Source organism: Pagrus pagrus (genome assembly GCF_965226575.1).
Source record: "Pagrus pagrus genome assembly, chromosome: 10".
NCBI lineage: Eukaryota > Metazoa > Chordata > Actinopteri > Spariformes > Sparidae > Pagrus > Pagrus pagrus.
Genome location: NC_140194.1, coordinates 2041262 through 2066244, shown reverse-complemented (window position 1 = coordinate 2066244; position 24983 = coordinate 2041262). Strand labels below are relative to the sequence as shown.

Genomic DNA, 24983 nt, shown 5'->3' with positions numbered 1-24983 from the left:
CACCTGTTTGAATTTTGTCGTACGTGAGTTTTCGTTTTCACATCAGCATGTGAGCTGCCCTTGCAAACTTTCTGACCCGACGTGGTACCGAATGACATCGCAACAACCAGGTGCACTTACAAGCTTGTGTGAAACAGCAGCATGTAGTCCTACATTAAACAGGAGAGGTCGCTTCACAATTGGTGTGTTTGCAGGAGGGATGGGAGGGATCTCTCTCCGTCTGTGTCCTGCTGAGGGCTCTGGGGCCAAAACTGCTTCTCTTCCCTCTACAGATGTTTAACTTTGCTCACACTTCTGCTATTCTCAACAACACGCGCCTGAACACACTGTTACACTTCAGATATGCTTGCAATTGATTATTGGATGTTACAGGTTGCAGAAAGTAGTCTGGTTGTGTCCTCCACATTTCTTACAGCTTTGAGAAACGGCAGTGTGGTCGATCCAGTGTGACGCACTTGGTCTTGAATCTCACATCGTTGTACGGCATCGTTGCCCTCGTGAAGATATGAATCTCTGGAGAAATGATCTGAATCCTAAAGTCATCTCCAGTTCACACTCTCACCTGTCCTTTCTCTCCTTCTCTTTCAGGAAACTGAGATTGCTGCTGAATGCAACCATGTAAGTGTCTTCACTCCCAGTGTCACTTCCCAGCATGCATCATGTTATTTTATAGTACTTTTGAGTCTTTGTTAAACATTAATCAGCAGAGAGTGCTGAGTTTGGTACCAACAGTAACAACCTTAACAAAACCCCAAAGTTCACTTACTAGCTTTTTCTTTAGCTCTCAGCCACATGACATTTAGGACTTATGTTCTGTATAATCTTAAATTTAGGCTTCACAGTTCTTTCTTGACCCTGAAAAAAAAATAGTTTACCAAAACGAACCCAACTTAAGATCTACTTACTAGCTTGTTCCTCAGCTCTCAGATGAAACTCTTAAATAGGGTTGAAAAGTGAAAAATATTTAGATTACCAAATTTACCAAGTGACTGTGTTTTGACATGAAGCAGGTTTTGTCATTTAAATGCTGCTGAAGTTCAGTAAAAATAAACTTTTCAACCAAATATAGCCCAGTTTTAACCGACCATGGATGTCTAGACTTCCTTTGGCATCAAATCAAATCAATGTTTGCTGAGAACTGAGCTCAACAATTGGACGATCCCCCATCAGCTGGCTGCAAGTTGTACTTGAAACACTTTTACCTTCTGCCGTCTGTAGGTGCCAGTCCTTTCTGCTAGTTTTTCTGTGATGTCGGAGTATTCTCTTGACAATCTGTTCAGCCCCCTGTATGCTGTAACTAACCTGTATATTGGGGTTTGTGAGACTAATCAACAGAAAAATAAAGAAATAAAAAGAAGTAAAACCGCATTAGAAATATATAAAACACAAAACATTTGATTTCTTGAACGTACCGGCCTGTCACATCGTCTCTGTCACTATCTGTGTGTAAATCCATGTGTCTTCTATCTTCCAGCTGCTGTGGAACTACAAGCTGAACCTGACCACCGACCCAAAGTTTGAGTCTGTAGCCGTGGAGGTCTGCAAGACCACCATCTCTGAGGTCAGTCGCTTAAACCAAACCTCTACAGCTAAACTACAGGATTTCTATTTCAAAAAGTTATAAAGACACATCGAGCTAGCTGGGTTTTGTAGGGCAGTGCTCTCAGTACTTCTGTAGCTTCTAACTGAATCTCTTTAGTTTCTCTCCGGTGTCCCCATTTCTACCTTAAGACATCTGCTTTATTTCTGTTTCATCATGTTCACCTTCAGTTGTTTCAGGAGTCATTTTAGGTTGCTGCTGGTGACAACCAGACATTTCCTGACTCTGCTGCCTTTATAATAAAAGCCTTTTGATAACTGAAGAATGAGGGCGGCTGTGAGGTAGAGTGGGTTGTCCAGTAATCGCACGGTCACTGATTAAATATTTGTGTGAATGATTGATTGGGACAAGTGTTGCAGAGCGCTTTGAGTGGTCAGTCGACTGGGAAAAGCGCTATAGAAATGCAAGTCTGTTTACTTTTGAGGTTAAGAATTTAAAGGAAATTAAACTTGTTTATCAACAAATAAGTGGAGCATAGTTGGCTGCATTCATTCGATCATACTGTAAAGAGAGCGAGAGTGTTTACAGCCACTCCTTTGACCACTGCTCAAGACAAGCGCATCATTATAGACGCACCTTGAAGTGGGTAGACCTGTTGTAATGGAAATGCTGGGTCTATATGCCAAGTCAAACTGAGTCAAGCTAAGCCAGCACATGTGTATGGAAAAGCCCCAAAAGCTGCTGTAGTGGCCCGACACGAACAATCCTGCCTCTCTTCACCGCCACAGAAATATTTTGAATATAATTTGGATTCTGCTGGAAACAGAACAGAACAACGTTTAGTCCCTGAATGAACCCACGCTCCAGTCAGAATGTATAGTGTGTTCATTTCAGCCGGTTATTGATTTATTTCAACAAAATAACCTTTTTATCCGAATATTAATTGAATGTGGCTCTTTTGGGTTCATTCATGGGCAACTTGATCTATTTCTGGAAATCAACAGACATGTAGCATCTGTGGGAAATGAAAATCTATATTGCTAGTACACAGCACGTTCTAATAAACAGGACGTCGTAATCTTCTAAGATCAGTTTGAAGTGTCTTTATCAGCCATCGAGCTGTGGCCTTTTTTAAACAAAAACTCATGAAGCTTCCTGGAAGCTGCTTTCTGCTCCAAAACATCAGCTCAACACGTTATTAATCTCAGTTAATTAGTCCTTCGTTTTAAATTTTGTCAGGTTTCATATTATTGTGTCTTAATCTGCTTCATAGTAGTAGTAGTAGTAGTAGTAGTAGTAGTAGAAGTAATCAAGCAATAAAAACATAAAATGATAAAGAAGACAAAGAAATGATTTTCCTCTAAACTTGATGAGGAGTCTTAACGGCTCAGTTTGACGCAGCAGGTGTTGTGATGACATCATTTCCCTCATACATTACATGATAGTAGCTCAGCCTGATTGTTTATCGAGTGTGAATGATTTGCTTTGTGAGCACAGCGCTCGCAGAGCTCAATGTACTTCAACACAAAGCACATTCAGACAAAATGACAAATGAAGCACCATCGTCACCAGTGAGATGACACCATAGGCAGCATGAAGAAATGGGGAAAAAGGCAAATAAAAAAATGGTGAATGTGTAAAAAGTCGTAGCTCGTTGTGATGAACCCAGCTGGTTTTAGGGTTTTAGGTCACCATTTTCATCACAGTACGATATTATATTGATGTTTTTTTATGTTTTGGACAATACAGTATTATTTCACCCTTTGTCTTCCCATTGCTCCTGCACATTTAATCTAAGAGCAAAGTAAAGAGGAACCAACCAACCAACCAATAAAAATAAACCAGTAAAATAGTGACGAAATTGAGGAACAGCAGTTCCTTATTTACCCAAATATGGTCAGCACTGTAACTGGGAAACAGCCAGCCTTTGTTTGAGTTAAGCATGATGACGGTTGACGGTATGCAGGTTTAGATTTTGGCCACGTTATCTGATCATAATAAAGAAGATACTCAGGTGTCGTGATGAGAGAATAACTGTGTTAGTTAAATATTACAGATGTTTTTATTCACACAAATGAAAGTCTATAAAAACACCTACAGTCTCAGCAGGTGTTGCCAGATCTGTTCAGACATTCAGCTGACACATACGCCTTTCGGTTTAATCTACATCAAGTCATGACGCTGTCTGTGGTCTTCCTTTAGATTAAAGAATGTGCGGCGGAGGAGCTGGGGAAGGGCTATCTGGTGTCGTGCCTGGTGGACCACCGAGGCAACATTAGTGACTACCAGTGTAACCAGTACATCACCAAGATGACCAGCATCGTCTTCAGCGACTACCGGCTTATCTGCGGCTTCATGGACAAGTGCCGCGAAGACATCAACACTCTGCGCTGTGGCAGCATCAGCACCGGAGAGAAGGTGAGACGCAAGTTTTATTAGCTATTAAACATGAACAACCACAAAACAAAATGTATCGGGGTCTCTCACATTCAGCTCGGCACGTTTGATCGCATCACACATCAGTCATATTGTTGGGAAGAAAAGCTTCCTAGTTTTCACAAGTTTGTGGGTACGGTGCTTCCTACTTCCTGTGTCTCATTATGGAAAACCTGTGCTGCAAAGCCAGAATGTAGCCCCGATTTGACTGTCCTGTCCAGTATTTGAGGAAAGGACTGGTAGACCATGTCGGTTGAATGCAGGTAAAAGAAGTCTTGACAACAGTACATGTAGACGTTGTAAGTATTATTTACATACTCCCCAAGCAGCTGAAGTTCCTCAGAATTTGTGGTGGGTCTCTGAACCTTCATCACTGCTTCCACTCAGTCTGAAACACCCAGAAACTGTGTTCAAAGTGTGACTCAGCTGGAATGAGAAAAGAGAAGTTTGACAGCAGTTTGTCAGCGCGCACAGCGAATCGATCTCCTCTGAACGTGTCTTCCTGCTGCTGAGCCAAGCTGAACCTCATAAGCCTGTTAGACACGCAGTTATTATAGGATATCACGTTGGCACAATTATAACTTGGAACAAATTATTTATTTGTCAGCGGGAGCGGAGTCGGTTTCATTATCAGGAATTTGTCACGGCGGCTCATTTCAGTGTGGGGAGCTGCTCGGAGTGGAGATTAGGCTGACCGTGTTTAGTCCGACAGAGCTCGCCTCCAGAGTGTCGTCTCTTACCGCGCTGAAAAAATACAAGACACACGCTGACAGAATGATTTATGGAGTGAAAGGAGACCTCACTCTGCGTGGGATTAGACGTGCTATAATCTACAGAGTCATTACTTTTATATTGTGAACATTTGTGAAAATTAAAAAAAATATTATTGTAATCATTCAGTCAATTATCCCCCCCCCCCCAAAAAAATAAATAAATAAATAAAAAAACAAAAGGATGACACATTTGCAAGGTGTTTCTGATGTATTTGTCAAAAGTCAGGCAACCAGTCTGTCAGGCAACCATTGTCTTCCCAGACAATCTTCCCAGTAAGCTGCAGCAGCATGTTGACACATGATGTGTTGACAGCAGAGGTGTAACGGTACACAGGCATGGTTGTTTGATATCCTGGTTTAGGAGTCACGGTTGGGTGCAAGTTCAGTACAGCAGAAACGAAATGCATGAGGATACATGTCTTTCATTTTGAACAGACAGAAGGACAAGTGTCAAAGACAGACAGAGTCCTCTCGCTGGGGTCTGAGGAAGCATCTTTCCCTCCGGCTACTTTGGTATACTACAGTATTGTCATTACGACCTCTGGCCCTTTGCAGAATGTCGCGCCCCCCTTGCCCCCATACTATTTCCCGTCATCTCTCTAAGCTGTCCTATCAAAAAAAGCCATGAAAAGGCCAAAAATCGGTCACAAATAGGCTATAGTATACAGGTCCATCTATCAGCTTGAGTTCTGGGTCATTTTCCTACAAAATAAGTTGCAGTAGTGCCTCACGCCACTGTTTACAGAACGTTATCCTTCATCAGTGGACACTCGCATTGTTGTCTTTATATAGTTATAGTTCTTTGTGTTGACGGCCCTTTACAAGTATGAAATACTTAGTTCTTCTTTGGCTGGACTGACCCTTTAAAACTGTTCAGAAAAAGTCAGCAGTCTTCATTGGACAAATGTTGTGATGAGCAACGGGTCAGTGAAACCTGCTGTTACTGACGGTGTGTTGGGCGGCTGTAGCTCAGGAGGTAGAGCGGGTCGTCCAGTGATCGGAAGGTCGCTGTTTCCAATCCTCGGCTCCACGTCGAAGTATACTTGAGCGAGATAATGAACCCCACATTGCTCCTGATGAGCAGTTGGCACCTTGCATGGCAGCCACTTCCAACAGTGTATGAATGCGTGTGTGAATAAGTGAATGTGACGAGGGTTGTGAAGCGCTTTGAGCAGTCAATAGACTGGAAAAGTGCTATAGAAATGCAAGTCCCCACCATTTCGTATCCAAAGTACCAAGGACACAAATGTTATTATTGAACTTACCCTTTTTAATAAGCGTCCTGAAGAATTGCCACCCTAAAACAAATGGTTTATCAAAGCTGCAGATATATATCATGTTGAAACAAGCTGCAGTATTTGAGGACCTGCAGATACTGATGCAAAAAAAATGACTGAAAATGTTTTAATGGTGAAGACGTGGTGTGCAACTGTGAGCAGATGGAGCAGGACAGAAAATGATGAAGGCTGTCTCTGTTATTATACAGAGCATGACTCTGAAATTAATGGGACCCAAAGTACTGATTGATTTGAATGAATTGAACAAAAAGACCATCAATTAAAACTTAAATTTAATATTTAACTTCAGCTGTCGTATGAAAAGGACTCTTTGTCATGTCAGAGCTGAATGACACCCTGATACCTGATGTGACCTCTCCTCTGTGTGCAGGACATCCACTCTCAGGGCGAGGTGATCGCCTGTCTGGAGAAAGGTTTGGTGCGGGAGGCCGAGGAGCAGCCGGGGGCGCACCCCATCAAGGAGGAATGTAAAAAGTCCATCATGAGAGTCGCCGAGCTCTCCTCAGACGACTTCCACCTGGACCGCTACCTCTACTTTGCCTGCCGGGAGGACAGAGAACGCTTTTGTGAAAACGTGAGAATTTATTATGTTGAGTATGTTTTATGTGCAGTTATGGCTTTGTAGAGCCACTGACTGCCACAAATGCAGTTTTTTTGTAGGAATGAGGAAAAGTTCACCCAAAAAAAAATATACTTTGTCATTATTTAGTCTCCCTTAAGCCGATGGAAAGTCAGGTGATGTTCAGTCCACAAAGCATTTCTGGAAATAAACAGTGTTGCAGCATTCTCCTAAACAACTGAAGTAGCTGGAGACTTGTTTTAAAATATAAAAAACAAACAAACAATAAAACCCAGAAAATGGCTCCATACTGCACAAACTTAATCTAAACACCCTTCTACTGATGTGATTTTCTTTTCTGCCCTTCCTTTGTAATGTTCCTCAGGTGTCAGCTTTGTTACTGAAACCTCCTGATAGCTTTGGACAAACCTGTAACAAATGTGGTGCTGTTAAAATTAACAGAAGCAACAGACAAATTATTTACAAAGTTTTAGAGATGCAGGCATGCATTAGGCTGATCAGTGACCAGATGCATTCATGACCTTTCAGACTTAGAGAGTTTTGCCTTCTGTTGTCTCCATTAGGCCAATCAGGGCATTTTTTTCATCCACCTGTAATAAAAATAAATTCCTGCCCATTAATGGTTACATGAGGCCTGAGTATCGACATTATCGTAATGTGATGTAACGTGACTCTGAATTTCTTTTGGCTGATGGAATAATGGAAAAGAGAGAGAGACCTTTTTCCAGACATTCACAGTATAAAGAAATCTTTCTTCTCTTGATGGAATGATTTTTTTTTCCTTTCTGTTTTTCAGACACTGGCTGGAGAGGGACGAGTTTACAAATGTCTCTTCAATCACAAGTTTGAGGAGGCGTTGTCTGAGAGGGTGAGTGCTGTTCTAAGATGTTTTTATCTTCTTTTTCGAGATAAAATAGATTTGCATTTTTAGCGAGTGGGTCTGGAGAAGTCTGCAGCATTTACTTGAGCATCTCCAAAATATTTGGCTTTGATACACAGATCGTTGTGTTTTCTGACGAGCTCCATTCTCGTGAGAAAGCCAGGTCTTTTCACCCTCGTTATCTCTCATTCTGCTACTTTGAAGTAGAAACCAAACTAATAATTAACCACCACAAAGTTTGAGCGTCTGATGCTGATGGGTTTGTGACCTCAGTGCCGTGAGGCGTTGACCACCAGGCAGAAGCTGATCGCTCAGGACTACAAGGTGAGCTACTCACTGGCCAAAGCCTGCAAGTCTGACCTGAGGAAATACCGCTGCAGCGCCGACTCCAACATGCCCCGAGCCCGAGAAGCTCGCCTGTCCTACCTGCTGCTCTGTCTGGAGTCGACTGTGCACAGAGGTAAGCAGTCTGCCTCCCAGTGGTCCTCCTTTCTGTCAATACCTCTCAATCCTGTGCACTAATTTATGTTCTTAACTGACAGTCAGAGGCCACTATAAGCTGAATTATCTGTCAGTCACTTGTCTGCTCCCACCACTTATTAACTACACAGTGGACCTCCTACATGTCCGTCAGTCTGGCTCAATCTCTGTAGAGCTGATTGCAATGTGAGTGTGTTTTAGATACTGTCAACGTTTTCAAGACACAGGCCGGATGAACTGCTTCATTATTCTCAGAAACACACGTGGGGAAGATGAAAATGCATTATGGGATGCATTTTTTTTTTGTTTGTTCTCTTCAGTGCCCATAGCCTGTCTTAGCCTGTCAGCCTCATTGACTACTGCGAAAAAGTTTCTAAAGTTGCACTTCATGCAGTGACAATGGTTAACGACCTGATCATGGGGAGAGAAATCCATTCAAATCACAGCAGTTACTTTGAGAATGAAAACAGCAAAGAATTAGGAGATTCGGACCCAGATTATAAAATGACTGCTGAGCTGCGAGTTGTTTGCCAAAACTCAGTGGGTGAGAGAGTTTGAGGAAGAGGAGGAATTCAGAGTTTGCTGGATACCAAGATGACTAGAAAACGGGGAAACACATACAACTCTTAACATCCCCACACTGCAGCTTCCCTTGTGCATTACTGTTGCTGCCACTCATGAACTTTTTTTTTAAACTATTGTATGTGTTGAGTATTTCATACAGCTAGATGTGTGTTCACGTGTGTGTCCCAGGTCGTGTGGTCAGTGGCGAGTGTCAGGGTGAGATGATGGACTACAGGCGGATGCTGATGGAGGATTTCTCTCTGAGTCCGGAGATCGTGCTGCACTGTCGGAGCGAGATCGAGGGTCACTGCTCCGGTCTGCACCGCAAAGGACGAACGCTGCACTGCCTGATGAGGGTCGGCCGAGGAGACATGGGAGCCATCGACCCCAACTGTCAGAGGGCGGTAGGTCAAAAACAAGCACTCCGTAGCCATAAATGTTTATTTGCCGTTAGTGGCGAGATAATTTTATGAAGTTAATATTCTCCTTTTCCTTTTTATCATTTTGGACAGTGATTAAATTTTGCTGTATCACTTCTGCTTTATTTTAAGCTGAGACAGTTTTGATCGTCGCTCTGCAATACAAGTCTCAACATATGCATACATGTGGATTTGGCAGGTTGTTTCCAGGAATAAATAAGCCGGAGGGAAAAACTGATTACATAACAAATTCTCAGTTGTCTTAAACCTGTTTTCTTTTGTGTTGCTTTTAATTGATGTTGTTGTGTCTTCCACCTTCAGCTCCAGACTCTGATCCAGGAAGCTGACCCCGGGGCCGACTACCGCATCGACCGAGCGCTCAATGAGGCCTGTGAGTCCGTCATCCAGACCGCCTGCAAACACATCCGCAATGGAGACCCCATGTAAGTCCTCCTGAAGCTTTTTTTGTCTCTCTGCATTAAAAACCTTTCATTCAGAGGTCAGACAAAAAGGAGTCGCTCCTAGTTACAAAATACTAATACAATTCTTAGAATAATGACATTTTCTCAGAGTTGGGAATAGGCAGGAGGACTGTTAAGAGCCTTAGGAGTTTCTTAAGCAGGGGAGAAAATGGTAGAAAGACAAAGAGGAAAGAGAAATATTCTCCAAACGTTAAATGGCAGTGAGTTAATGAAACACTACAGTTTAGATCAAGCAGGGATAATGTTTGTGGTTGATCTCATAAGAGATATTTAAATATTTAATGCTTATATTTGTGTTGCTGATCCTGCAGGATTCTGTCATGTCTGATGGAGCATCTGTACACTGAGAAGATGGTGGAGGACTGTGAACACAGACTGCTGGAGCTGCAGTACTTCATTGCCAGAGACTGGAAGTAAGTCCTGTTAGCCCTTTGTCCTTCACAAGCTGAAAACCTGCAGCTTTACATTTCATTTGGATGTTCAGCTTTCAATTTTTCTATTAATGGCAAACAGAGGAAACACTGCACAGGTCAGACGGTTTCCTCTCCCGATTATGTCGGGCTGAGCCTTTCAGGTTAAGAGCAGGTGCAGCTGCATTTGTCATGATGAAAAAATAATCAATAGCACAATTTAAAGTGAAGTGTCTCACAGTTTGTCAGGGTGAGGTAAGGTTTGCATCAAGTAATGTGAGAGCAGTACACACACACACACACACACACACACACACACACACACACACACACACACACGATGTACATAAAATAATGTACAGTAAATGTGTTTATAGGCTGATATGTGTTCGACATGTCGACACAGCCAGTTGCTGCCTGTTGAATACTTTCATAGGCTACATATTTTTTTGAATCGGGTGTGCTAAAGTTCAGACGCACCTTTGGGACCAAAGCAGTCACACCCTGGAGCTATATAAGTCAGTCAGATACAGCCAAGACTTAAGAAAGCAAATCATAAAATGTGAGATGTGTAACGAGTGGAACAGCATCAGTGTGTTGCTGGTCGAAGATCTGCTTCCTTTTCATTTTAGCAGATGATACGAGATCCAGTTGTTAATCAGTGCATTTCTCCCTGTCTTGTTGTTCAGGTTGGATCCCGTCCTGTATAAGAAATGTCAGGGCGATGCCGCCCGGCTCTGTCACACTCATGGCTGGAACGAGACCAGCGAAATGATGCCGCCCGGCGCCATTTTCTCCTGCCTGTACCGCCACGCCTACCGCTCTGTGGAGCAGGGACGAAGGGTAAGTCTCTGCACCTTTTCTCCCTGGGAAGCCTCTGTCCACCATGACACCACAAACTCTAGTTTTAACCAGGAGTCAGGACCAGGAGGTGTCTGAGGGAAACATTTACTTTAATCTCTATAGACAAAAGTTTTGACATATTTGCTGCCACTCACCAAATGCATGACCGGGTCATTTGAAATAATCTTCAGACCTCGTTGTATTCAACAGCTTTGATTCTGAGCTATTTTCTGCCAAATATAGAAGATACTGTGCACCACAAGGGCTTTCACCCCCCATCACACTGGGCTGAAGTCTAAGGTGCAGAAATCACAATAATTTGGATAATTTAAAGTAGCTACTTGTATGTGAAAAAATGTGTTTGTGAAATTTGAGTGAACTTGAGGCTGTTCATGCTTTTACATTCAGTGGAAGCCACATTAGAGCATCAGCTTAATGCTCAAACTGACATTACAGGCACAACTGTATTTCAGTAGATGTCAGTAAGTATAAGAAAAAAAGAAACTGCAGTAAAAATACAGGAAGTCTGTGAACTGACCAGAGAATGTCCTCATAGCTCCCCAGCGGGGCGTCTGAAGCAGAAAACCCCGGTTTGACTGTGAGTACGTCCTGCTGCTGACCTGATAATGATAATTAGGACATGGCTATCATGATGCCTGGTGGTTTGTAGGGGAAGTGATTGTGTTGTGTAATTCTTATCTTGTCTCAGTGCATGTTGGGGCTGATTTTGAAGAGTAATTGCTAAAGTGAAGTGAGCTGCTGAGCTGTGATGTGCAGAATCGGTGCAGATCTCCAATTATGGAAAAGATGATAATTCAATTTTAGCAAATTAAATTTGTGATAAACTACATGTACTTCATGTGTTAACTGTCCTTAAAGTGATACTCCACCCAAACACATTCTTTTCTTCTCAAACACTCGCCGGTAGTTTCCAGATTTTTTTCAGAGCAGTGTTTTTATTATGCAGGATGCATTTTTAAAAGACAGAGCTAATGTAGCGTGTTGACTTCCATGGGAAACTATTTTCACTAATGGAAGCAACGGTGGTCCAAGGACCGGTCAGGTTTTGATGCCAGTGAAGGCATTCAAGGCCAGGAGCAACACAGGAGTCAATGCAGTCCTATTTGTTCCGAGTTAGACAGTTCGATAGTTGTTCTCCAACAGTGCTGGGAAATTGGAGACGTATATAGTGTCTGAATGACGTGACTCTATGGTGGCCAACCAGCTCTTCAGAGGTTCACAGGTTTAACCACCTTTGAACCAGCACTAGCACCAGCACTTGGTTTGCTTTGGTCGAAAAGCAGTAAATATTAATACCTTTAAGCTATAAATTGTCTATATCCGATTTAACAAGTCACCTTTCAAATATGTTTTTGAAGGACAAAACAATGGAAACAATCGAGGATGGAGTATTGCTTTAAGAACACTCTGAACAATGAAAGTGAGGTGTTTCTCTTGTGTAACCCGACGTGGTCGTGCTCCTGCAGCTCTCCAGGGACTGTAAGGTGGAGGTGCAGAGGATTCTCCACCAGAGGGCGCTGGATGTAAAGCTGGACCCAGAGCTCCAGAGACGATGTATGACCGACCTGGGGAAGTGGTGCAGCGAGAAGACGGAGGCCGGACAGGAGCTGGAGTGCCTGCAGGACCACCTGGAGGATCTGGTGTCTGACTGCAGAGAGGTGGTGGGAAACCTGACGGAGCTGGAGTCAGAGGTAACCACAACACCTGCTGCTGCTGCTACCCATGATGCAACACTGTTACTGGCTCCGCTGCCGACACGTTAAGAAACTCCTGTTGTTCCCTCTGTACTGTGTTTTCTCTAGTTTGTTCTGCTCATGCAGACACTGAACAGGTGGAGACCACAGTGAACACATGAGAGTTTAAACCAGCTGAGGAAATATTTAGAAAATGTAAAGATCATTTACCTTTTGTTAATTTTTGCCACCAATTTATCAATCAGATGATTTATATTTAACAGTTTTCTGCTCTTCAGCACCGTGCATCGAGTCAAAGAGACGTCAAACAGCATCTGTTCAGAAGGAAGCTTCTCTACAGAGTCTGGACAATAACCAGAATCCTCCTCTAATTCAGTGGTTCATAACTTTTTTGGCTAGTCAGCCAAAACAGATAATTATAACTTTGACGTCTTGTTTTTGTTGCAGGAGCTGTGAACATTTTGCATTGCATTTTTTTTATTGTAAGAGAAATATGTCAAATCTGTGACACCATGAGCTGATTCATCTGTTCATTCTGTCCTCAGGATATTCAGATCGAGGCGCTGCTGATGAGAGCCTGTGAACCCGTCATCCAGACCCACTGCCATGTAAGTCTGAGAAATGTATTGTCTCATTTTTATTTATTTTTTTGGACCGAGTTAGTGGAAAAAAATCCTGAATTTAACTGCATCAAAAGAAGAGGAAAAAAAAACTGGCTTCCAAAGCAAAAATACTTCAGACAGAAGAAAACAGTGAGGATGTCACATGAACTGATGAAGTGTTAAAACACTGTGTGCAAAATTAAGACTGAAAGGAGCAACAGGGAGTTTGTGTTCTGGAGAGCTGGTACTCCTCGTCCTGTCTGATCAAAACTTGAATCATTGTCTTTCACCATTTTGGACGCTCATTTTCTCTGATTTTTAAAAAAACATTTTGGGATTATATAACACCTTCTGTCTGCAGCATACACACTGCACATTAACGTACATGTTGAATAGTGAGAAACGCTGAGATGTTATAGATTTGTTGACGGAAAGAGATTTGGCCATTTAGTTTATCCCATCGTGGCTGCTGCTTTTAATTCTGGTTGTATTTTGGACAATTCTGCAAATCAAAAAGTAAAACTGCTTCATTTTTAGATGATTATGACCGGATGAACCAAATGCAGACATCCTTGTCAAGCCTTGTATCCATGAACTGTTTCTCTGTTGATTGATTTCCCAGAAAATGTGCCAGATCAAGATATATTGCATAATTAGATAACATATTCTTCTAATATCGAATTACAACTGTCTGTTTCTGTCTGTTAGGAGGTAGCTGATAATCAGATCGACACCGGTGAACTGATGGACTGTTTGGTTCAGAACAAACACCAGAAGGAGATGAATGAGAAGTGTGCGGTGGGAGTGACACACTTCCAGCTGGTGAGCAGACTGATGAAAATGTGTCATCATGATGTTTCAGTTCAGCAGGAACATAAAAAGCAGCTTGTTGTTGTCACTTATCTTCAGTGACAAATCTCATCGAACTGTACTCAGGAATACTTTATTGTGCATCATGAATTATGATACAAATGGGAAGATATTCTTGTCATATCGGTCGTAGTCTACATAGTTTCTGTTGACTAATATTGACAAGTTAAAAATAAACCCATAAGATCATCTCACTACAACTCATTAACCATCACTGTCTGTCTGTCTACAGATCCAGATCAAAGATTTCCGTTTCTCCTACAAGTTCAAGACGGCCTGCAAGGAGGACGTCCTCAAGCTGTGTCCCAACATCAAGAAGAAGTAAGAAACATAAAGACACAAACAAACAAACGGGTGTTTCAAGGATGATACAACAATTTGTCTTTCATAAGACATTCAGCAGATGATACAAATCCCCAAAAATCTAAAAACACTTGTTCCATTTTATCGGATACGTCACAAAACAATTCAAACGAGGAAGGTCCAGGCCCGCTTCATCTCTTAGAAGCTGGTAAAGAGACCTTCTGTCTTTGGAAATGATGGTTGGTCTAAAACTCTTCCTGAGTATTTCAGTGTCTGCTGTTTTTGACTGTTTCCATTCAGCATGAAGCAAAAAGTGCTTCCACAACTGATCAACATACTTTTTCATCTTCAGCGAGGTGTAAAAATAAAGTCGACCTATAATAAGATAGAAGTCAGACAAGGTGCGTTAACCTCTTCTCTTCTCTTCCTGTCGTTCAGGGTGGATGTCGTGATCTGTCTCAGCACCACGGTGAGGAACGACACCCTGCAGGACGCCAAGGAGCAGCGAGTGTCCGTCAAATGTCGTAAACAGCTTCGGGTGGAGGAGGTGGAGATGGTAGGTTCACTGACACACAGTCACAGTCGGTCAGCGGTCCAGTCTAACATCTGCTTAGTGTAGTGTCATTTGCAAAGGTAGTGAGCTGCTGTCCAGAGACAGGAAGTCCACCCACAGTAGACCATGTTACTGTAGGAAAATCTTCTTTTTTTTTAATCTTATTCAAGAAATACACTATACTGCCAAAAGTAAGTGGACACTTGAAGGAACATTTTCTTGTACAACAGACTGTCTAACTCACCATTCAAGTGTATCTCAAACCTCAGCAAACAGATGTTGTGTTGTGACGCTCTTATCTCTCTTGTGTTGTTTCCTTAAGCCGGTCCGAGTTTCTGTTTTCTCTCCTGCACAGATTAAAAGTTTCTGTGCTTTCTTTGCGTCTGTGTTTTCTTTTAAATCCACAAATCCTCCGTTTATCTCTGCAGTCTGAGGACATCCGCCTGGAGCCTGAGCTGTACGACTCCTGTAAGCAAGACATCAACAGACTGTGTCAGAACGTGGCCTTCGGCAACGCACAGGTCAGCTGCTACACACAAAAGCTCCTGGTAGTTTGTCATTGTACTGCTACACTGTAGTGAAACAACAAGAAAGTCCTGCAGTCACGCATAATGTAATGTTAGCTGTAGTGTAAAATAGCGTTCTGTTCAACAGATTTATTACTGAGAAACATTTCCAAGTCAGTTCAAGAAGCAGAAGTTTCTGCAGTGAAGAACAGCGCAGTACTTTTTATATATTAAAAAAATAATAAAAAATCCCCTTCTCACCCTGGTGGGGTGGTATCTATGTCATCCTCAAGCTCGGGTCCTCTACCAGGGGCCTGGGAGTTTGAGGGTTCTGCGCAGTATCAGTTCCTAGGACTGCGCTCTTCTAGACTGAGGCTTCAGATGTTGTTCCTGGGATCTGTTGGAGCCACTCTCCCAGTTTGGGGTTGCATCATGTTTGTTTCACTGTGTTTGTCTTTATCTCTCCAGGTCATCGAGTGTCTGAAGGAGAACAAGCGTCAGCTGACTCAGCGCTGCCACCAGCGGATCTTCAAGCTGCAGGAGGTGGAGATGGTTGATCCTGAACTGGACTACCAGCTGATGAGAGTCTGCAAGCACATGATCAGGGTAGGCCAGAAACATTCAGTAACAACAGAGTCACATTAACATCGTCTCTCTTTAACAAACGGGATTCAAACCTGAAATGTTCAGAATCTGCTGCAATTCTCACAACACTGAAAAGAAACTGATCTATGAGTCTGAATATAAACAATACAGCGTGTTGTGTTTGCTCCTGTTTGTAACAGCAGCTATGTGTGTGTGTTTCTGTGTGTGTGTGTTTTTGTCTCAGCGGTTCTGCACAGAGTCTGAAGGAAAGAACGTTCTTCAGTGTCTGAAACAGAACAAGAACAGCGAGCTGATGGATCCTAAATGCAAACAGATGATCACCAAGAGACAAATCACCCAGAACACAGGTGCACGCACGCACGCACACACACACACACACACACACACACACACACACAGTTCCAGGTCTCTCTTCTGGAAAAATCCAATAATATTACATCATGACCACAAGTACAACTGCTGAAACTGTGTCTGTGTCTGTGTCTCTGTGTCTACAGACTACAGGTTGAACCCGGTGCTGAGAAAGGCGTGTAAAGCCGACATCCCAAAGTTCTGTCAGCCCATCCTGAACAAGGCGACGGCCGACAGCGAGCTGGAGGGTCAGGTCATCTCCTGCCTCAAACTCAAATACGCCGACCAGGTCAGACTCCATGTTCTAGAGGATTTCTTTCATCAGTCTTTCAAATCTATAGATAGAAAGATGGATGGATAGAAGGAAGGAAGGACTAAAAACTCACAGGAGTCGACACATTGAGTGACACTAACGAAGTCTTTACTTTATCTTTCTTGGGGTGAAAGATGATCTTTTTGTATTTATGTTGCAGGGAATCTGCAGATATTTGGTGTTACACTGTTGATACAGAATATTAAATCCAAACATGAACTATTCAATATCTCTAATATTGAGAAGACGGTTTAAAGGCAACATTGAGTCTGGAAAGTTCTTGAATTCATTTTTTAGTCCATGAAAGTATTGATCATTTCTGTGTTTGTTGTCTCAGCGTTTGTCTCCAGACTGCGAGGATCAAATCCGGGTCATCCTGCAGGAGTCGGCGCTGGACTACAGACTGGACCCTCAGCTGCAGATCCACTGCACACAGGAGGTTCGCACATTGTTGCTTCTTACACAAAGTCTCATTATTCAGCTTCACACTGTCAATTATGAGTATTAGTTTGTGATTTCAGGAGTAAAAATACTCAGTTTCTTTAGATATTTTAATTGAGTCGCAGCCACGTTTCCTTCAGTCTGTGTCACAGTTTCAAACTGTGTTTTTAAATATCTTTACAGTCATTTTAAAATTTGACGTTATGTCATAATGTTCTCATTTTATTGACATCATTAAGTTAATTTCCTGTTTGCACACAACATCAAATTTAGTTTTTTTGTTAACTAACGACCTGAATGTTGCTCTATCAACATTGGATCATGGTGGAGTATGATTAGTATTATAAGTATCCTGTATGTACTTATCATGAAGCAGGTACAGTGTGAGAAACTAGGCTCACCTGGAATCAGCTGTCATTTGTAATATGGCTGTCTGGCCAGCAGGGGGTGATGATAACACATAAGGCAGCTGATACAGAAATATTCCTCATGTAAACATTGTGTGACGTGTTGGCTCAGATCTCCAGGCTGTGTCCGGAGGAAGCAGCAGCTCAGGAGCAGACGGGGCAGGTGGAGGAGTGTCTGAAGGTGAACCTGCTGAAGATCAAACAGGAAGGATGTAAGAAGGTAAACTAACCCATGCTGCCTTCACTGACCACTGAGGGGGGAGGAAATCACAGTGTCCCGACGTTCAGTCCATACCGACACAAATTTATTTTCATTTTAAGACGAGCGTCCTTGTACAATAATAATGATACTTATAATATTGATGAACAGTTAACGTACACAGTCTCTTTTTCTCTCTAGATTTTCTGTATCAATGACGCTGTTTTTCCAAACTTTAAAGTATGAAAGTATAAAACCTTGTTCTTGTTCTCCTCCTCCTCCTCCTTTGTTGTCTCATGTCCATCCTCCTCCACCTCCCCCTTCTCCCCCGTCCCTTCCCCTCCGCCTGCTCTTGCAGGAGGTGTTGAACATGCTGAAGGAGAGTAAGGCGGACATCTTTGTCGACCCCGTCCTCCACACAGCCTGCGCTCTGGACATCAAACACCAGTGTGCAGCCATCCCACCTGGCAAAGGACGCCGTGAGTCCACAAACACACAAACACACCTCAGCTGTGACTTAGACACGAAAATCCCAATGTCTTCTAACCGTCCTCTCTCAAAGATACGTGCTTCATGTGTGTTCCTGTTGCTTCCTCAGAGATGTCGTGCCTGATGGAGGCGCTGCAGGACAAACGTGTTCGTCTGCAGCCAGAGTGCAAGAAGAGACTTCAGGATCGCATCGACATGTGGAGCTACGCTGCCAAGGTACATGAGCTACAACTTCTTCACCCTGTCAGTAGAAACCCTCCGAACACTGTGAAAACACAGCTGGAGGTGATGTGACGGAGAGCAGGAGACGCACTGAGCGCCTCACACCACAGAACCAACTCAAACATTCACCTCAACCTGTAGACGAGTCCTGTATGTGACCCGTTCAGCTGAGGAGGCCTGGACGGGTTTTCTGATACTGATTTATATCTGAATCTTTTTTTTAAAAGGATTTACAGTCGATGAGTGAGAGTTGTTTGTATTAGCTTGGACTTCTCAAAGGTTTGGCTTGAACAATGACAAAACTTTAACGTCAAAATCTGCTTTTTCTTTTTCGTGTTGTCACAAAAAGCTTTGCATCCTTTTTATTTATTGATCAAAAAATTAGCTCTTAAAATCCAGTTTAAAACATGTTTTACTTTGAAGTTGGTGGCATGAGTTGTATCAAATCAGTTTTAATTTGGCAGTTATTCAAAAGAGTTTTTACAGTTTAAAAGAGGTCCTTTTATTTTGAAATTGAAGTAATAAGCTGCAGAAAATCAGATTTAAAGGTTGCTTTTAATTTGAAATGGAAGGAATCAGCAACAAACATCTTGTCATTGAGTTTTATTTTGAAAGTGATTCATTGAGCTGCACGAATCAACTGGTCTTTGGTTTAGAATTGATTGTACTGTTTAAAACAGTCCTTTATTCTGAAATTGGTTAATTGAACTTACATTTAAAGGGCTTTTATTTTTCAATGAGCTGCATAAAAACAGTTAATCTGTATAAAATCTGCTTGAAAGGGGCTTTTATTTTGAAATTCATTAAATATGCTACATGTGACTCACTCTGTCCCGTCCTCACTTCCTGTCAGGTGGCTCCTGCTGATAGTTTCTCAGACCTGGCCATGCAGGTGATGACATCACCATCGAAGAACTACATCCTGACTGTGATTGGTGCAGGTGTGGCGCTGCTCTTCCTGATGGGCCTGCTCTGTGGAAGGTTCACCAAGCGCATCACTCAGGAGCTGAAGAACAGGTAGACCCCGCCCACTCCGGGGTCAGGACACACCCACAGGAGAAACGACCGCGACTGAACAGAACCTCCACCTTCATTTCCTCCCTCTCCTTACGGCCCTGAGAACTTCACCTGCCTCCCCCGATCCGCCACTTCAGTTCTCCTCAAACCTCCAGGTCTACTTTAACCTCTTCTCCCATCGCTGGAATGACATTACCCACAATCCTCCAGGCAAAAGTGGGCTTGATCAGTGACTCACCTGCTCTTCTTCTACATGAGCCCCGCCCACTCTCCAAGAGGCCACGCCCACTCGTCATCTTCTTCTTCTTCTCTTCCTGAGCTTCAATACAGAGCACTGGGTCGTCCTGCAGTTTTACCGCGCTCTCACCTGATGTAGATGCAGATGCAGTATTACACCACTTTTTTTTTCCCTCCCCCTTTGCGGTAGGGTGAGGAGAGGGAGGGGGTTGTAAGGATATGGGGTCAGAGGTCAAGATGTGGGGGCGAGGGAGCTGAATGAAATCATATTAAGTGTAAATGTGTAGAAAGTGGGATGGGAAATGCTCATGTATAGAGCGGTTTAATGACTCCAGTATTTTAATGACTACAGTGTGTGTGCGTGTGTGTGTGTGTGTGTGTGTGTGTGAGAGAGATAGAGAGAGAGAGTGTGTGTGTGTGTGTGTCTGTGTGTGTCTGTGTGTGAAACTGTCTTTCTACCACCATATTGTTCTGGTTTGTCCGCCTGCTAAAGGTCTTTGGGGGTTGTTTGGCTCTGGATTTTTTTTTTTTTTTCTTTCATGTGTGTTAGTTAGATTTTATTGCCATGGGACTGCCAGGCGGGCGGTGCCAACCAGCCAGCCCTTGACCGAGCCACAGATGAGATAAAGGGGAGGGGCTAACGCATCACAAACACTCCCACCCGTCTCGCTCAAATCTCTTTTCCTACAACAGGATTTATTTGTGGTTATTTTATCTTTTTATTTAAAAAAAAAAAAAAAAAAAAAAAAAAAAGGCAGACCTGGCAACCTCAGCTCTCTCCTAATGCAGTCCGATTCTTTTTCTTTCTTTCTTTCTTTTTTCCCAGCCCAACCTGTGCCATAAACGCACCACGCCCCCCCCCCCCCCCCCCCCCCCCGCTGCTCCCAGCCACCGGTCCAGCAGCGGGCTGGGACGCGTGTTTGGCATCTCGCCTGCTGCCTGGCGACGCTGTGACGCAGCGATCCCAGTGATCCCAGTCTGAAGCAGGACTGGGCGGAGCAGACGGACTGGATGAACTGGCTCTTTTCTTTTTTTTTCTTCAGTCATGAACTGGCAGAGCGGCTGCTGGTATCACACTGGTTGGTACGGAAAAGCTGAGAGCAATGCAGGAAAAAAAAAACAGAATAAAGAGATGAAAAGATTCTAGATTATTATAGAGATGTGAACATTTTGTGTAAAGATGATACTGGAATCATTGCACATTTTTCTTTCTTTTTTATATCTATAAATATATATATATTGTTTTGTCATAGCCTTATTTATTTGTTTACTAATGGTCAAAGTTTTTGTTTCTATGATTTGAATGTTCTCCTGTTGCCTTTTCTTGCGAGCGTCCCTCCTTCCTGCAGGGGGGGAGGAGGGAGGGAGGGAGGGAGGGAGGATGCGGGGGGAGGATGCAGGTGGTGAAGGTTTGGCCTCTTCTGGGCATCATCCTACTGCAGCAGCTGGCTGATTTTTTAGCGTATGGCAGTGAACGCCTCTCTGAGACGCATTAGAAATCTGATTTGATGAGCAGCTGTAAAACTCGGTGTCCTGAATGTTCTGATCAGATCAGACGCATGAAAGTCCAGAAATCTGAGGCGGGGGGAGTCGACCTGTGCGGTGGCGAGGACTCGGTACATCCTCATCTTTAATGTGATGATACTTTGGGACGACCACTGGTGCTTTCATACCTGATCAGTGATGTGGATGTGAAGTTCAGCGAACGGTCTGATTGCATTGTAACGCAGCCTCTGAAGACTTTTATCATGATTTTAAGTGTAGTCAGCTCGGCTTTAAAGCCGTCAGTCGAACTCCTGTTGATGAATCTTCCAGTTATTTCCTTGATTGATCGTTTCGACCGTAAAATATTAGAAACAAAAATAAACATTTCTAGAGGTCAAGGTGACGTCTTCACGTGTTTTGTCTGACCAACAGTTAAGTTTCATAACAGACAAAAAGCAACAAATGTGTTTTTCTCACAATAATTTTTAATTGAATGATTCATTGGTCGGCAAACCACCAGACTGAAATGTGAAAGTCGTGGACGATGCGTAACTTATATTTATGTAAGATCATCTGGTAACCGCAGTCGAACAGAAGTGTGTTGTGAATTTTAGCAATTAAAACAGTAGAAGGTGGCGACTGAACTGTCCTCCCGTAACATGACGTTACTGAATGTCCTCCGTCACAATCATTTCATTATTATTTCTAACTGAATCAACACATCAGGTTCAGTAGAGTCCTGCATGAGCTGCTGCTGTCAGTCACCTGAATGAAGTTTCCCACGTGATGCAGGATGACGTCACAGAAAAACTGACTTCATGATTCAGCTCTCTGTTTGTTTATAACAAGCAGGTGTGAACATGAAATGTGTCCGAAGTTAACGGGTCGTCGGAACGGTGGATCGTTAGATGAGCTTGACTACAGGTGTGGAAGTGAAAAACTTGGTCTCATGTTGTCTCAAGTCTTCTGTTCAGAGTGAATCATCTTGGATGGAGCCGAGCAAAGAGAAAGGCAGCACAAAACAAAGAGATAAACCAGATTCATGCGAGCCAAACTGGACAGTAAACAAAAGTAAAAACAGCTCAAAGGTCCACGTACTGTCTGCTACAGCTTCCGGCCTTCAGTGAACGGTTCAGTCGAGGTTTTCGGTGTAATCGTACGTCAGAGAGTCGCGGTGTCGTCGAGCTTTTTGGTCTCGGTGTGACAACAGATAAAAGTCGTGTGTGAAAAGGTCTTGATGTGAAAACACTGAGACCGTCTCTCTCCCAGCTCGAGTCGATCATGTGTACATGTGTACTATACTGAGTGATGACATACTGTAAACTACGTACCGTGCAGTTAGCCTGTACTCTTGATTTCTTTTCTAATTGTTGAAGCTTGCTGTGGTGAGCGCTGCCCTCCTGCTTGTAAATGAGACGTCCTGATTCGTTGAACTGCCTTCACTTTTTTCTCCATCTGACGTCGGTTTTATCGAAGCGTGCCTACTCACCGTCCCGCCGAGGGATCCCGCTGTACAGAACATCCCAGAAGCTCCTGCAGCACCCAGCAGAGGAGCATGTGGGCATGTGAGTGTGTGTTTGTGTGTGATGGATGATGTGTGTGTGTGTGTGTGTGTGTGTGTGTGTGTGTGTGTGTGTGTTGCCCACAGACTTTGTGTCTGCAGGATGCTGTGTGATCTCCGGTCGGTTCCTCGCTGTTCTCGTTGTCCCGAGCGATGATGACTAGAACATTTTGTTTTTAAGTTTGTGATGATGAAGATCTTTTTGTAAACAATGTTTTGTGTCTGAATCCATTGGAGCTTCTGATCATCTGATTTATTTGATCCCTGTCCACTTTTCTGTTCTTTTTTTGGTTTCTTTTTGTTCTGTACAGATGAAAATTGGACAGTTTGTTAATAATAATAAAGTCTGCAAGGTTTCTATTCTGTTGTCTGGCCTGTTAATGTCAAAACCATCTTTCAAACCTAAGGTACAGTCTTAATTTCTTCTCAACAAATTCCATAAATCAACGTTTTTAAAAGATTTACATCTTCAGCAGAACCAGTGAGCTCAGAGCTGAGACAAACACAACACGCTGTTTGTTTTGGTCTTTTCCTGAGAATCCTCGTCAATAAGAAAGTTCAACAACGCCTCTCTTCATACACACTGTGGTTAATGTCAGTCGGTGAAAGGATAATATGTAAGATATGGCCATATTCATAACATTAAGATGTTGGTAAAAGTCCTGACTTGTTTGTAGACCTCTGAATTTCTCTCCACATCTCTTTATTGTCTGAAGCGTATTTCTGAAAGACAAACGGCAGCCTGGAAACAAAACAGCATTCAGTGTGTTATCAGACTGTCATCCATCTTTGTTTGTCTCAAGAGAAACACAAACTGTAACGTCTACAAATAAATCTGACTTAAGAAAATGTCCTTAAGAAAATCCTCTGAATTAATTAGAGGACATGTCTGTGGTTTTGCATATTCGAGCCTCTTAATTACAAATTGCACTCGGTACACTTTACAGCCCCCCATTGTTTCAGCTCTTCCTTCCTTCCTGCAGCACTTTATTTATATCAGTGTGTTTAGGTATGAAAATCATCCTGTCAGCTCATGTCTGCTCTTACTTCTTTGTATTTAAAGGAGCAATCTGTGAGATGTGGCGGGAATGTTGGTGTAAAACATTCATAAAGTGAACTAACAAGAAACAACAGAGCCGACGTTCTGTCAAAGTCTACTGAAATTCGCCACAGCTAACCAGCGAGGCCCGGCCCGGCCCGGCCCGGCCTGTCTCATAATACCACTTTGTATCTATCCCTTTTTAACTGAGGCGGTTCAGGTGCTGGTTCGGAGCCAGTGCTTGGTCTGGAACCAGTTCTTTGACAGCCAACTGGGGGCAGGTCGTGACCATCTAAAACTGCTTATGACTGCCATTTTTTAAAAACCAGAGCTATTGAAGCGTTTTCTGACTTATCCACAAGAGAATAAAGAAAAGATTTTCATGATGGACGTCAGAAGCAACTGTCATGTTTGGGTGCCATTGTAGGCATCCACAGCCAGGAGCAACACCTGGTAAGAGTCAATGTCGACGGTGGCCGTCATGTACGTGGAAAAGCAAACCGGTTCTGAAAGGTTCAAACCAACTCTGAACCAGCACTAAGTTCACCGTCTGAGTTCAAGTTTCTCTCTGTGACTGAAGTCAGACGAGCTTCACCTCCTCGTTAACTCATCATCAAACACACTTCATGGACACAAACTGAACCACAGTCACCAGAACAGTGTTGGTTGGTCTCCACAGTCACCTCTGGTTCGGTCCAAATAAATCCTCCGTTCACAGAGTAACGTGAAAATACTCGGCTCTATACGCTGATGATGTCCAACTCTCTCTCTCTGTCCTCTCCTGTCCCCGCCTGCCGTGTCTTCTCGTCCACCGGAGTCACAGTCCTGGTCAGAGCCGCTGTGAATCACCTCCACCCCAAAAAATGTTGTTTTTTCGTGACTCTCGGCAGCAAAATCTTTCGACTTTTCTGAACCACACTGGCATCACAGGGAAGTGGCAGCGAGGGGTCGGTCCAGTGTGTGGTCAGGTTTAGGCAACAGAAGCTCTCCGGTTTAAGACAGGAAGTGGCCGTCGTGGTGCATGCAGGTGCAGCGGCCGGCTGCTTTTCAAATTTGGCTCCTTTTTTTAAATTTTTAATCCGTTTGTGTTGCCTGGCAGACAAAGTGCACCAGCTCTATTGGACATTTATGTTGTGTAATTTATATAAATCTGACGTCACACTCTGGATCACACACAGATGTATGAGTCTGTGTATCTGTGTGTGTGTGTGGTCCTCATGTAGACGTCCTGTTGTGTGTTTTCTGTCTTATACGTGTGTGTGAGAAATGTGTGCAGACATAAAGTGTGACTGTATGTCTGCATGTGTCTGGTCTGTTCAGGCTTCAGGCCGTCTCACAGATCTCTGCTAAATTCTTCGCTCC

At 43.2% G+C, this 24983-nt stretch overlaps 1 protein-coding gene across 1 annotated transcript in view; it reads left to right on the top strand.

Annotated features, from left to right (window-relative positions):
• The window catches only part of glg1a (golgi glycoprotein 1a), a 35592-nt gene extending 12650 nt beyond the window's left edge, over window positions 1-22942 (top strand). Inside the window, exons 2-25 of the mRNA XM_084364637.1 lie at window positions 589-618; window positions 1475-1561; window positions 3743-3958; window positions 6418-6621; window positions 7424-7495; window positions 7781-7967; window positions 8741-8955; window positions 9292-9413; window positions 9764-9865; window positions 10552-10705; window positions 12193-12417; window positions 12966-13028; window positions 13731-13844; window positions 14125-14213; window positions 14634-14751; window positions 15177-15269; window positions 15723-15860; window positions 16084-16207; window positions 16358-16500; window positions 16862-16963; window positions 17485-17592; window positions 17930-18050; window positions 18170-18276; window positions 19136-22942. Of these exons, the coding sequence (XP_084220763.1) occupies window positions 589-618; window positions 1475-1561; window positions 3743-3958; window positions 6418-6621; window positions 7424-7495; window positions 7781-7967; window positions 8741-8955; window positions 9292-9413; window positions 9764-9865; window positions 10552-10705; window positions 12193-12417; window positions 12966-13028; window positions 13731-13844; window positions 14125-14213; window positions 14634-14751; window positions 15177-15269; window positions 15723-15860; window positions 16084-16207; window positions 16358-16500; window positions 16862-16963; window positions 17485-17592; window positions 17930-18050; window positions 18170-18276; window positions 19136-19303 (3102 nt within the window). The 3' untranslated portion in view covers window positions 19304-22942. The remainder of the gene's footprint in view (window positions 1-588; window positions 619-1474; window positions 1562-3742; window positions 3959-6417; window positions 6622-7423; window positions 7496-7780; window positions 7968-8740; window positions 8956-9291; window positions 9414-9763; window positions 9866-10551; window positions 10706-12192; window positions 12418-12965; window positions 13029-13730; window positions 13845-14124; window positions 14214-14633; window positions 14752-15176; window positions 15270-15722; window positions 15861-16083; window positions 16208-16357; window positions 16501-16861; window positions 16964-17484; window positions 17593-17929; window positions 18051-18169; window positions 18277-19135) is intronic.
• Window positions 22943-24983: the final 2041 nt, after the last annotated feature.